This window comes from Lissotriton vulgaris, chromosome 6 (assembly GCF_964263255.1).
Source record: "Lissotriton vulgaris chromosome 6, aLisVul1.2, whole genome shotgun sequence".
NCBI classification, from domain to species: Eukaryota; Metazoa; Chordata; class Amphibia; order Caudata; family Salamandridae; genus Lissotriton; species Lissotriton vulgaris.
The window spans coordinates 1,597,141,647-1,597,154,434 of record NC_141694.1 but is presented as its reverse complement, the minus strand read 5'-3'; the positions used below and the strand labels follow the sequence as shown (position 1 = coordinate 1,597,154,434).

The following is a 12,788-nucleotide window of genomic DNA, read 5'->3' as shown; positions in this document are numbered from 1 at the left end:
GATAGTTTGGCCAATACTCCAGTTACGGGGTTTGCAGAATTTAGTCAGATCTCATCTGAACAAGAGAGCTTATTCTCTCCCTCAAATCCGGATCCCCTCTTGATTCTTGTCCTCCTTCAATGTTAAATCTCATTCCGGAGTTCATAGTCCCTATTCTTACCAACATTGTTAATTCAATGTTCCATACCGGCTCATATCCTTCGATTTGGAAAAAGACCATCATTAAACCCCTACTAAAAAAAGCAAACTTGGATCCCACAGAACCCAAAAACTATAGGCCTATTGCATGTTTGCCTTTCCCATCAAAGATAATTGAAAAAAATAATGAATATCCAATTATCCCAATTCATTGATCACAATAATCTTTTGGATGCCACTCAATTCGGGTTTACGAAGGGTCATGTGAATGAGACTGCCCTCATCAAGGCCTCTGATGAGATTAGGATGATTTTAGATCAAGGTGGTGCGGCGGTCTTCATCCTACTGGATTTGTCCACGGTGTTTGACACAGTCGATCATTCCATCCTAATCGACCGTGTCTCAGCCATGGGTATTGGACATATGGTCAAAATGCTATTAACCTCCTTTCTCGCCAATCACACTCAATCAGTCAAACTTGGCGAATCCTATTCTCCAATGTTTTTTCTCCCCTGTAAGGTGCCACAAGGATCCTCCATCAGTCCGACTTTATTTAATATATACGTGTCGGACCTGGCCAGAGTCATTAAAGATCTAAGGATGAGAATAACCCCATATGCCGACGACACCCAATTGGTGTTGGTGGTACATAACGATGGAATACAAGTGGCGGCCAGCATTCAGGAGGGGATGCTAGCTATTAGCACCTGGATGGCACGTAATTGCCTAAGGTTAAACTTTTGGCAGTTTAACCCCTAGTTGGTCCTCTGTGTGGTGGCCAACTGATCTGGGACCTCCGCCCCAACCAGTCACTAAGGTCAGGAATCTTGGGGTTATATTCGACGACAAGCTCTCGTTCATTCACCACGCGAATGTAGTTGTATCCTCATCCTTCCATACTCTTAGAATAATAAGGAAGCTTCTCCCTTTCCTTCCCCCTGGGGCAGGAGAGACTCATGTGTACGCTGGTTATGGCGAAGATCGACTATTGTAATGGTCTCTTTCTGAACGCTCAGGAGAGAGTTTTAAACAAGCTGCAATTAGTTCAGAATTCAGCAGCAAGGATACTTTCCGGCATGCCTAAATTTAAATCAATCTCCCCAGTCATTCACCAACTACACTTGCTGCCAATCAGAAGCTGAACCAAATTCAAGGCTTTATGTAGAACATACAAGGCAATCAACAACTCTGGACCAGAGTTCTTGAAAAAAGCACTCTGCCTGTACATACCCACCAGATCCCTCCGTTCTTCTGCACGCTGCCTAACCATTCCACGCACAAAGAAATCGCCATGGGGGGGGGGGGGGGGGGGGGGGGGGGGGGACAGATCATTCATAGTTGCTACCGCTAAATTGTGGAATACCCTCCCTCTACACATCAAGGCCAGCCCATCTCTCCTCAAATTCAGGAAGTCGGTAAAAACATGGCTGTTCAACCAGTAAGCACTCCTCTCAACCCATGTTCTTTTATCTTCAGCGCCGAGACACCTCCAAGTATTTGCGCGCTATAAAAATTTCATAAATAAATAAATAGACACCCCAGGGCAGGTAAACCAAAACTGCTGGTGGTACTTACCTTAACTCTTAAAGAGCAGTCTTCTAAGTTGTTTGCAAGTGACCCTATGCAGTGTAGGTTTCTCCAATAGGACAACATTACTGCGTTCCAGATTCTTGCCTCAAATCTGACAGCTGTATTTTGTGTCTGAAAATCGCTAACTCGAAAAATACGTACCTAATCTTGTACGTTTTGGCGTCTAAGTAGATCTAAAAATCTTTTATTTTTAGGTCGAGCCTGGGCAGTGCATATGCTGCTCTGTGAGCCATGCTGTAATCTAGACTGTGGCTTGAAGCACCTCCAATCTTTTCCATTCCTTCCTGTTTGTGCCCTTTATAAATGCATGCTTTTGTTTGGTCAGCATGCTGAATTAGTCCCACCTTTTGGTGTTTCGGACCCTCCCAGCAGACTACCCCTGCCACATGTGGTCTTGCACTTTTTTTAAATTCAGCTTCCTTCTTGCGCACTATTTTTCTTTGGGGTCTGCATTGGGCATGTGCGTTGGCCCCCATTTTACAAATCTGACTTTCATGTTTCGGATGTCGTTTCTCACTTAGTCTACCATGCTGTCCCCAATGCTGCTCCAACAACACTGCTTACCCGCCCCACCATCCCTCCAAGATTGCCCGGCGCTACTTGTAAAGAAGCCATTTTGTTACGTATCCAAACTGCACTCTACATAGAAATGTCGGCAGCAAGATCCCTAGCGTAAATGCAGGGGACCGGGAGGCGATGCAGCCAATAAGGAGCAATGATAAACCACTCTGTCTGCTCTGTTTGCTTTTTAATCCTCAAGCCAGACTTCTTTGTGCAGTCACTTTAAGAGGCTGAATGGGAGTGTCAAGCTGCATTAACCTGTGGCTCTCCGCACTGCTTCTCCATTTTGCTTTAAACACAGTCAGTGTCCATGCCCAGTGAGCGCCGCAGCGCCAGCGTGCAGGGGGTTAATGAGGCCTCGCGGGCACACCCCACTGCTGACCATCTCTGTGCTTTGGAATACTGTGTGTATTCACATGAAAAGGCAGCTTTATTGCCCAGCATCAGCGCCTTGGGCGTCTAGGAAATATTAGCATTTGTATCATACTCTGCTCTTCCCCCTACCTTTAAGAGTCTGGGTTTCCTATTTAAATTTGGAACTTCAAATGCTCGCCTAAGGTGTGGCTGTAACTGCCGCCTGTTCTTTTTTTCACATACACAACCTTTCAGATATGCTGCCACTACTTCAATATAGGGTTAAACTGACAGCAGCATCAGTAGTATACAAGATAGATGAACTGATGTAGGAAGAGGTAATGATGTGTGAGTGGCAGATAAAGTGATTGAATGAGGTACACAGTGATAGACTGATGAATAGGCGATGCATGTAAATTGTTTGAAAGAAATGTAGAAACATTCAGTTCTATGTGTGGCCTCTGTTTTTATCTTCTGTCAGTCAATGTGTGTCTTTTTCCATGTCTTTCTCAGTCGGATTATGCTCCCTCTGCCTCTTCCTGCTTCTATCCACCCGACTTCAGGGTTTTCTTTTTTGGTCTCTTCCTTTTTGTTTCTTTCACTGTTGCTCTCTCTTTACCTTACAATCTGTTTCTCCCATCTCAACCTGTTGATGCCTGTCTCATTTGGTCTTTCTGCCTGGTTTTATTTCTCGCTCTGTCAGCGTTTTTATGTCCCTCCATTTTTTTGCCTATGTATGTCTCCTCTTAATCTCTTTCTATTTTCTCACCAGCTCTCGTCTCTAACTCTTACTGTCTATTTCTGCCTCTCTTTAGCTTTCTCTCTGGGTATGTTATTGGTATTTGAGCGTGGTTTTCACATTAAAACTGCCTAAAATTCTTACAGGATACACTGAGGGGTAATTTGTGGCCTTCCAAAACCGTGGCCACTATATTTAAATGTCCAATCTAAAATATCTCCTATGAGTTATTTTGCGCAAAAATGAATAACCCCAGCTCCTATGAGCTGCAAACACTCAAGTCACAGGCATTCACCAGCCCCAGAAATCAACCCTGTGATAAAAGAAGATCAGAATGTCAAGTGACCTACTAATGTGGCCTTTGATCTGGTAAAATGTATATGATCAATAATTTTGGGGCAAATTAAGAACAGGCTGATAAAAAGTGTAGGAAGCTGGCTCTGTATATGGCATCACCACTAGGTGTTATATCATGCACAAGGTCCTGGTGTTCCCCAAAAGTGTACAGGGCTCTATTTAAAACCCAAAGTGCTCTATTAGTGGTAGTGTGGACATCAGCCTTAGGCCTAACAGAGGAGTGTAAGACATTAACTGCACAACTGTGAGTAAGTGCCTCTTTTGCATGGTTAGTGCCTGGTTTTGGTGTGGTTTCAAAGATGTAGCTCATAGGGTCCCTGCCAACCAGGTCAGGTCCCCTGTGCCAGCGCTCCTTCCCTAAAAAACAAATCCCTAACTGCCCTCTGTAAGTCCCTAGTAAATGGTACTCTGAGAGCCTAAGGCCTGGCAGTTGAAGACGGTCCCTTTGGACCCCTCCACACTGGGACCATGCGACTGCCCATTCAGCTTGCATGCCCCTGTGAGGGATCACACAACAAAATCAACATAGCACCCTGCATGGGTGCCATGCTAGCTAACATTGCCTTACTCGTGACTGACATGAATTCACTATCATTTGCTGCAGGAAGTACCAGATTTCAATACACTGGAGCTGAAAAGTGTAATGAACGACTCAAAAAAAAAGATAAATACCGCTCCCTAGTGGCAGCAAATATGCAAGATCCTCCGCCACACCCAACAGACAGATGGCAAGTAAACATCCGTCGTCTTGAAGATGATGAAAGGACAGAGCCTAAAATGGCTAGGCGTTCGGCCATATCAGCCAAGCTACAAATGATTCAATTCAAATTCTTCCACCAAATGTATTATAATTTCACCATGCTTTGTCTTACCTTCTCCTCAAAGACCCTTAAAGACCGGGAGCGACGTCTTTTAATTTGGCTGCAAAGTCTTAAAGACAAAGACCATGCCTTGTCCTCAGAGGAGTGAGGGATCTACAAAATCTTCAAAAACCTCACAGAAAAGGCCCAGAGATGCTTCTCCAGGTCCTTCAACGCAGCCCCCTCAAAAGAAGACGCAGAAAAAGTCTTCAGAGGCAACACTTAAGGCATTACCAACCAAAGTTTCTCCACAGAGGATTGTACACACCTACAGCCTACTTCAGCCCCTTCGACGATTGCCTCGTCGACGGTGGCCTTGGCGATGACGAAATCCCCTTCTACAGCTGTAGGAGTGACCTTGTCGACTGAGTCTCTACATCCTTGGCGTCCTTATCATCGTCCACGTCCTAGTCGAAAGCTGTTGTGCCGTTGTCGTCGACGATCAAGATTAGGAAGCGTCAACGCCACGATCGATGACAAGCGCATCGACGAGGAGTGTTCCGTCAACGTCTCTTCCATCGTTGACTACGACGGTTCCGTGGAGGGTGGTTCCGTGGAGGGTAGCTCCGTCGACGGGAGCTTCGTCGACGCTACCTCCAATTGTGTCTTTCGGTATTTCACAGTTGACGACCTTACGCCGACGACGGGAAGGAGCTCTGCATTCACTGGATCTTAAACGCTGCCTTAAATTATACTTTGACAGGACAAAGGCATTCCGCAAATCCAACCAACACTTTGTAGCTTACAGTCTACCTAGGAAAGGTTTTCCACTTACTAAACAAAGTATTTCTCGGTGGATCTCTGGAGGTATAACTTTGTCACCAGCAAGCGGGCCAACCTTTGCATTTCACAGTTCATGCCCATTCCACTAGGGCGATTTCTACATCCATGGCACTCTTGCAGGTGTGCCTATCACAGACAATTGCAGAATGGCGACATGGAAGACGCTGCATACATTTGCCAAGCATTACTGCTTGGATACAGAACTCATGAAGGATAATGCAGTGGGACAGGCGGTGTTACGTCATCTATTTCAATAAAGGTGAGCCTTCTTTCATCCCACCATCCTTTTTGTTATACGCACATTTTTACATTGTGTTCTCTACTGTTTTTCTAGGATTGCAGTTCGGTACTTGCTATTTTCACATTGATATGTTATTATCTGGTGAACTTGTATATTCTGTGCCTTCCGAAATATGCTCATCATTGCTCACTACTCTGATTCAGGCATATGAATCTATGAAAGACAACCTGATACTGGATAAGCAATGCGTTACTTACCTGTAACTGCAGTTATCCGGTATTGGTATCTTTCATAGATTTACATGCAACCCACCCACCTCCCCTGGAAGGGCTTACCTGGTTCCCTCAGTGATACATCTACTTAGCACTGTGCTTACGAAAATCTGAGGGACTTTAGCTCTTTTTCAGGAAGGTTCCAGAGGGTGGTGATAGCGGACTGGTTGTTCTCTATAGTTTTGTACTCTTTCAAAAGGACCTGGATATGTCACTAATGTGAGGCTTTTGGCCTATCTCTTTATATGTCTAGTAAGACATTACTTTTCTTATATACCGGGGACTCCCATCCCGATGACTGGGAATGATTCAGGCATGTCAATCTATGAGAGATACCAATACTGGATAACTGCAGTTGCAGGTAAGTAACGCATTCCTTCTTTGCCAACATAAAGAGATGCATGATGGGCCCATCAGCTAACTCCTGCCTATCCAGTTCTTGAAAGATAAACTCCAATATAATTTGCCTGCTGGCACTAAATTGCCAGAGCTAGAAGGGGAGACTTCAATATCCTGGCAAATGAAACAACTGTCGACAACATGTCAAGGATGGATCAAACTTATAGGAAGAATATCTCTGTGGCTCTTCAGGAGATGCAATTGCTTTAAATGCAAGAGAGATTTTGCTTTAAGACCCCGACATTAGTACATATAGCTCATTTATGGGTGAGACCCCCAGAAGACTATAAGATGAAACTTCAGATATACGACCAATGCAGAGATCAGCATTCGAGGAGAAATAAGCTTGAGACAAATTACGAATTCAAAGGCTAGAGGTGGGAACATGAGCTTGCAATCTAACTTCACAGTCTTGTGGTATTCCACTGGGCTGGAGACTCGGTCAAGGCACCTTCTCAAGACCTTCAAATAATGTCTAAGAAAATCTATTTGGTCTTGCTTATCACTTCCTACACCTGGATGCCCTTGAGTTATATATGTGCATTACAAATAACCAATGAAATTCCGCCAGTGGGCTTTCCTCAAATGTCTCAAACGTTAAGAGTAAAGTCTCAGAGTGCTAAAGTCATCTTGCACAAAAGAAAGGTTCAGAAGCTTGCTTAACCCATTAAATATCTTGAGAACGTGATTTTCTAGTAATGTATATTTATCCAAAACAGAAATGTACCAAACACGTACTCAATGTAATGTGCAGTGAAATTATCTAAAAAGGCCCCTAAACCTAATTTAATAGTTTAACACCTTAAGTGCTGCGCCTATTCCAACGGCCGACGGCACCACTACCTCGGGAGTGCTGCCGTCGGTCGTTGGACGTTCCAACTGCACCTGCGCAATGGAACGTTCAGCACTGGAGCTGGACGTTCCATAGCTGCTAAGGTGTTAAAAAGTGCTATATTTATAAAATACTGAGTGTTTCCAGTTTCAAATCAACCTAAATCAAATACTTAAAAACCATGATGTGACTTGTATCCTGTGAATATGTAATAGCATTGGCCCTTCAGCGTGGAATTCTCAAAGTTAGAGAGATTTCCAACAAATTGGGAAAACACATAACGGATTCACATCACAGATATTTACTTCGGGAACACAATAACAGAGTGCCACAATTCCCAGCAAGATTGATACTTGCTACAGAAATGATCAACAAACAAAAAATGAATCCACAATAATTGCCTATTAAAAGAAAAACAGACTATAAAGTTTAACCAAATTAGTTTAGCAGGTATTGGTTTTGCTGAACGGTAAACAAGCACTAATGCATTTCTCTTCCCAGATCACGTGCTCATCACTAGCGGCAGTGACTTCTATTTCAGCAATGAGCAGACGCCACAGCAAGAACTTTGAATCAACAAATAGCACTCATTTGCTTTTAGAATAACATTTTGTCTAACAAAACATTCAAGTAAAGAAGGAATGTATTTTCAACAAACCACATCACAAATGTGTTAATATTTAAGTTTAATGTCCGATCATTTTACAATATAATTTATGTTTACTTTAAATACAAGTTCCCTTTCCAGTTCTTTTACAGAACTCTTGCAGGTACACATTTTGCGGAAAATAATATGCATGCCAATTTAAGAAACTACAGGCACTACGCCCCACTCTATCACACTCATTAACTGGACCACACAGAGTAAAATATGTATGTTCTCCTACCTTTCATTGTTACATTAACACCAGAAGCTAAAAACAATCCTCCAAATCGGTTGTTGAAAATTTGATTGCCTTCGAGTGTTGCTGTTGCATGATTTGTGATTTCAATACCTACAGTAAACCAAAAATACACTCAGTGCGACAAATAAAAGAACCAAGGGCAAATGCTTTTTATTCAATATTAACACTGCATTGAAGTGTTGCTTCTTCGGTAGCTCCTGCATGATTATTTCACTGCTACTTAACATTTTTCTATACACATTTATATTTGCTTTTGCAATACAAGTGAATCCACAGTACAATCACAGCTCATTCACCACAGAACCAGTATGTACATTTACATGGCAATCTATATACAACTATGATGGATTTTAACTCCGATCTGTGACTGGGGGTAAGTGTGTGAAAAGGTTCTGTACCCCGTCCATCTCCTTGTGTTTAATCTATATATAATACCATGGATGCATCATCCGCCATGTCTGGAAATCATGCAAGTCTTACTAAAGATGAACAAGTTACTTACCTTCGGTAACGATATATCTGTAAGAAACATTAGTTAGTATTAGATTCCTTACCTAAGAATATCCCCAGGCGTCAGTCTGGATCCGGAAACTTTTGCGTAGCAGTACCCCTGCACGTCGGTAGGCGTCATCTGCAGGCGTCCCCTGCTGCTCCGCGTCAGTCGTCGGCGTCGTGATGACGTCGCTGGAGTATATAGACGCCGCCTCCGCGCGCTGACGTCAGTTCTTTGCACACAGCTTTTACGCGCCAGAACACGCAGAACCATGTGAGAACCAACACTGGTGCCATTTGAAAACTAGGGCCCTGAAAGGGATGTCCTTAACCCTAGGTATCAGTTCGCAGAACGGGGAGGATGGGTGGGTCGGTAAGGAATCTAATACTAACTAAAGTTTCTTACAGATATATCGTTACCGAAGGTAAGTAACTTGTTCATCTGAAAGAAACACGCTAGTATTAGATTCCTTACCTTAGAATAGATACCCCAGCAATACCAACCCCGGTGGTGGGTCTGCGAACCAATACATTCCTACACCAGAAAGTCCTGGAGGACAGAACGGCCAAAGAAGCCATCCCTCCGGACTTGACTGTCCAGGCAGTAGTGCCTCGCAAAGGTGTGCAGCGAGGCCCACGTAGCCGCCTGGCAAAAGTCCTGCAAGGGGACTCCCCGGCCCACGGCAGTAGTAGCCGCCGTGGCCCGAGTGGAATGGGCCCTCAGCCCAACAGGAGGCTCCTTCCGAGCCAAAGAGTAGCACGCTTTGATGCACAGAACGACCCACCGAGAGATGGTCCGTTTATGTACCGCCTGTCCCTTCTTCGCACCCACGTAGCCAACAAACAGTTGGTCATCGACCCGGAACTGGCATGTGCAATCCATGTAAAATGAAAGCGCACGTTTTGGGTCCAGACGATGGAGCCGCTCTTCATCCTTTGAAGGATGCGGAGGCGGGAAGAAGGAGGGGAGGTTGATGGACTGCCCGATGTGAAAAGCAGAAACTACTTTGGGCAGGAAAGAAGGTCTAGTCCTTAGAACCACCTTGTCTGGATGAATGGATAAGAAAGGAGGTTTGACAGAAAGAGCCTGGAGCTCACTCACCCTCCTGGCAGAGGTGATGGCAACCAGGAAAGCCGTCTTTAAAGTCAGGAGACGGAGAGGACAGGAATGAAGTGGCTCAAAGGGAGCACACATCAAGAACGTTAGAACCAGGTTCAAGTCCCACTGAGGCATCACAAACGGAACAGGAGGATACATGTGTGTGATGCCCTTCAAGAATCTCGTTACAACAGGGGACTTGAACAAAGAAGGTTGATCAGGCAGCCTTAGAAAGGCCGAAAGGGCTGAAAGGTAGCCCTTGATAGTGCCCAGAGCAGAGCCCTGCTGGGCAAGAGAGAGAAGAAAAAGAAGAACCTCGGAAAGAGGGACAGAAAGAGGGTCCACAGCCTTTGCTGTGCACCATGCCACAAATCTGTTCCACCGGCAGGCGTATACCGACTTTGTGGAGGGACGCCTGGCTGCCAGAATCACATCACATACTTCAGGAGGCAAGTCAAATGGCCTCAACTGCCGCCGCTCAATCTCCAAGCATGGAGGTGGAGACTGGACAGGTTCGGGTGGAGGACCGTCCCCTGCTGCTGCGACAGAAGGTCCTGCTGAAGAGGCAGGCGGATCGGGGGACCGACTGACATGCTGAGTAGCTCGGGATACCAGTACCTTCGAGCCCAGTCCGGAGCCACAAGGATAACTTGGGCCCGGTCGCGCCTGATCTTCTTCAGCACTCTGGGCAGAAGTGGTATAGGCGGAAAGGCGTATAACAGACCGCAACTCCACTCGCGCCGAAAGGCGTCGCCGTGCGAGTGCCGTCTTGGAAACTCCAACGCGCAGAACTGATGACATTGCGCGTTCTCTTCTGTGGCGAATAGATCTAACCAAGGCTCTCCCCATTGCAGAAAGAGGCCTCGCGCCACGTCAGAGTTCAGACGCCATTCGTGATCCATCGAGCACCGACGGCTGAGTTCGTCCGCCCTGGCGTTCAGAGAACCTGCCAGGTGTTGAACCGTCAGAGTCACGCCCTGACGTTCCAGCCATTGCCAGAGACGCAGAGTCTCCTGGCAAAGGGTCCACGACCCCACCCCGCCCTGTTTGTTGCAGTACCACATGGCGGTGGTGTTGTCCGTGAACACCTGCACTACCCTCCCGTTGACAAAGGGGAGGAATGCCTTCAGTGCTAGACGAATCGCCCGTAACTCCAACAGGTTTATATGGAGCCGGGACTCCGCCGGAGACCAGATGCCTCTGATCTCCGCCTCTCCCAACTGGCCCCCCCCAGCCCTGGAGGGACGCATCCGTCACGACAACGTGCTCCGGTTAGGGGAGGGAGAGGGATCTGCCTCTGACCCAATCGCGGTCCGTAAGCCACCACTGCAGTTGTTTCGCAGTGCCCTCTGAGATCAAGACGTGGTCGGACAAGTTGCCCTGATGCTGGGCCCACTGAAACTTCAGGTCCCACTGCAGAGCCCGCATCCGCCACCGGGCGTGATGCACCAGAAGGATGCAGGAAGCCATCAGCCCCAGCAGCCGCAGCGTCAACCTGACCAAAACCCGGGATAGCGGCTGAAAGATGGGAATCAAAGTCTGTATATCCTGGACCCGCCGTTCCGGAGGATAAACCCGAAACTGCGCCGAGTCGAGAACCGCTCCGATGAAAAGGAGCTTTTGAGAGGGACACAGGTGTGATTTCGGCACATTGATGGAGAACCCGAGGTCGTGCAAGAGGTCTGCCGTCATCTGAAGGTGGTGGACGACTGTCTGGGGCGAGCCTGCCTTCAACAACCAGTCGTCTAGGTAGGGGAAGACTGAAACCCCCAACCTGCGCAGATGGGCTGCGACCACCGCCATCACCTTTGTGAACACCCGTGGGGCGCTGGTAAGGCCGAAGGGGAGCACGATAAACTGAAAGTGCTCCTGGCCTACCGTGAACCGCAGGTAACGCCGGTGGGCCGGCAGGACGGGGATGTGAAAATACGCATCCTGCATGTCCAACGCTACCATCCAGTCTTGCGGGTCTAGAGCAGCCAAGACCTGAGCTAATGTCAACATCTTGAACTTCTCCTTCCGGAGGAAGCCGTTGACGTTCCGTAGATCCAAGATAGGACGTAGGCCCCCTTTGTCCTTCTTGGGCACCAGAAAGTAGTGGGAATAGCAACCACGTCCTACTTCTGGCCCAGGAACGCACTCGATGGCACCCTTGTCCAAGAGGGCCATAACTTCCCCCTGCAGAAGTGTCAAGTGGTCCCCCGACACACGGTGGTTCTGCGGTGGCATGGCTGGAGGAGTGGTCTCGAAGGGGAGGGAGCAGCCCCTTCGGACGATTTGCAGCACCCACCTGTCCGATGTGACTGTGCGCCAGCGGGCGAGGTGATGGCGAACCCTGCCACCCACTGGCGTCCCATGGGCCTGAAAGCACGGACTAGGAGGATTTGGAGGCCGATGCTGCGGGGGGAGGTGTGGTCTGACCCCGCTGTTGACCCCGACCGCCTCCACGGCGGTTTCCACGGCCGCCACCGCGTTGAAAAGATTCTTGCGGCGCATGGCTGGCAGCACGTGTGGGGACGCCCCTTCCTTGGCCACGAAAGGAGCGAAACGAACCCGTTTGCTGGCGCTGGGTTGAGAGACCCAAGGACTTGGCCGTGACCCTGGAGTCCTTGAAGCGCTCCAGCGCGTGGTCCGCCTTGTCACCAAACAGGCGACAGCCATCAGACGGCATGTCCATCAAGGCATTTTGACATCTGCCGAAAAGTTGGCGGATCTCAGCCAGGCGTGGCGACGAATCGCCACCGTCGTGGACATCGCTCTGCCCAGCGAGTCGGTCGTATCAAGACCACACCGTATGGAATATTTAGCTGTGTCTCGGCCCTCAGCCACAGCCTTGCCAAGCTTCGCCCGCACCTCCATGGGGCATTCTGGCAGCAGGTCCGCGACCGTATCCCACACAGAGTGGGTGTAGCGGCCCAAGAGGCAAGTGGTGTTGCAAGACCGCAGTCCCAAACTCAGGGACGAGAAGACCTTCTTGCCATACTGGTCATACCTCTTAGATTCCCGGTCGGGCGGGGCAGACGGGAACGCAGTCTGGGAAGTCGAGGCCTGGATCACCAGACTCTCAGGGGTGGGATGGGTGGACAGGAACTTGGGGTCGTCCGGACACGGACGGTGGCGTCTGGCCACGTTCCGATCAACAGGCGAACCTGAAGAGGGCCTGGAC

At 47.8% G+C, this 12,788-nt stretch overlaps 1 protein-coding gene across 2 annotated transcripts in view; it reads right to left on the bottom strand.

The window, feature by feature from the left end:
- Positions 1-12,788, bottom strand: part of FBXO11 (F-box protein 11) — a 517,411-nt gene that overhangs the window by 83,978 nt on the left and 420,645 nt on the right. For both annotated transcript variants that reach the window (XM_086927768.1, XM_086927769.1), the window contains exon 20: positions 8,014-8,121. In XM_086927768.1, the coding sequence (XP_086783894.1) occupies positions 8,014-8,121 (108 nt within the window). The remainder of the gene's footprint in view (positions 1-8,013; positions 8,122-12,788) is intronic.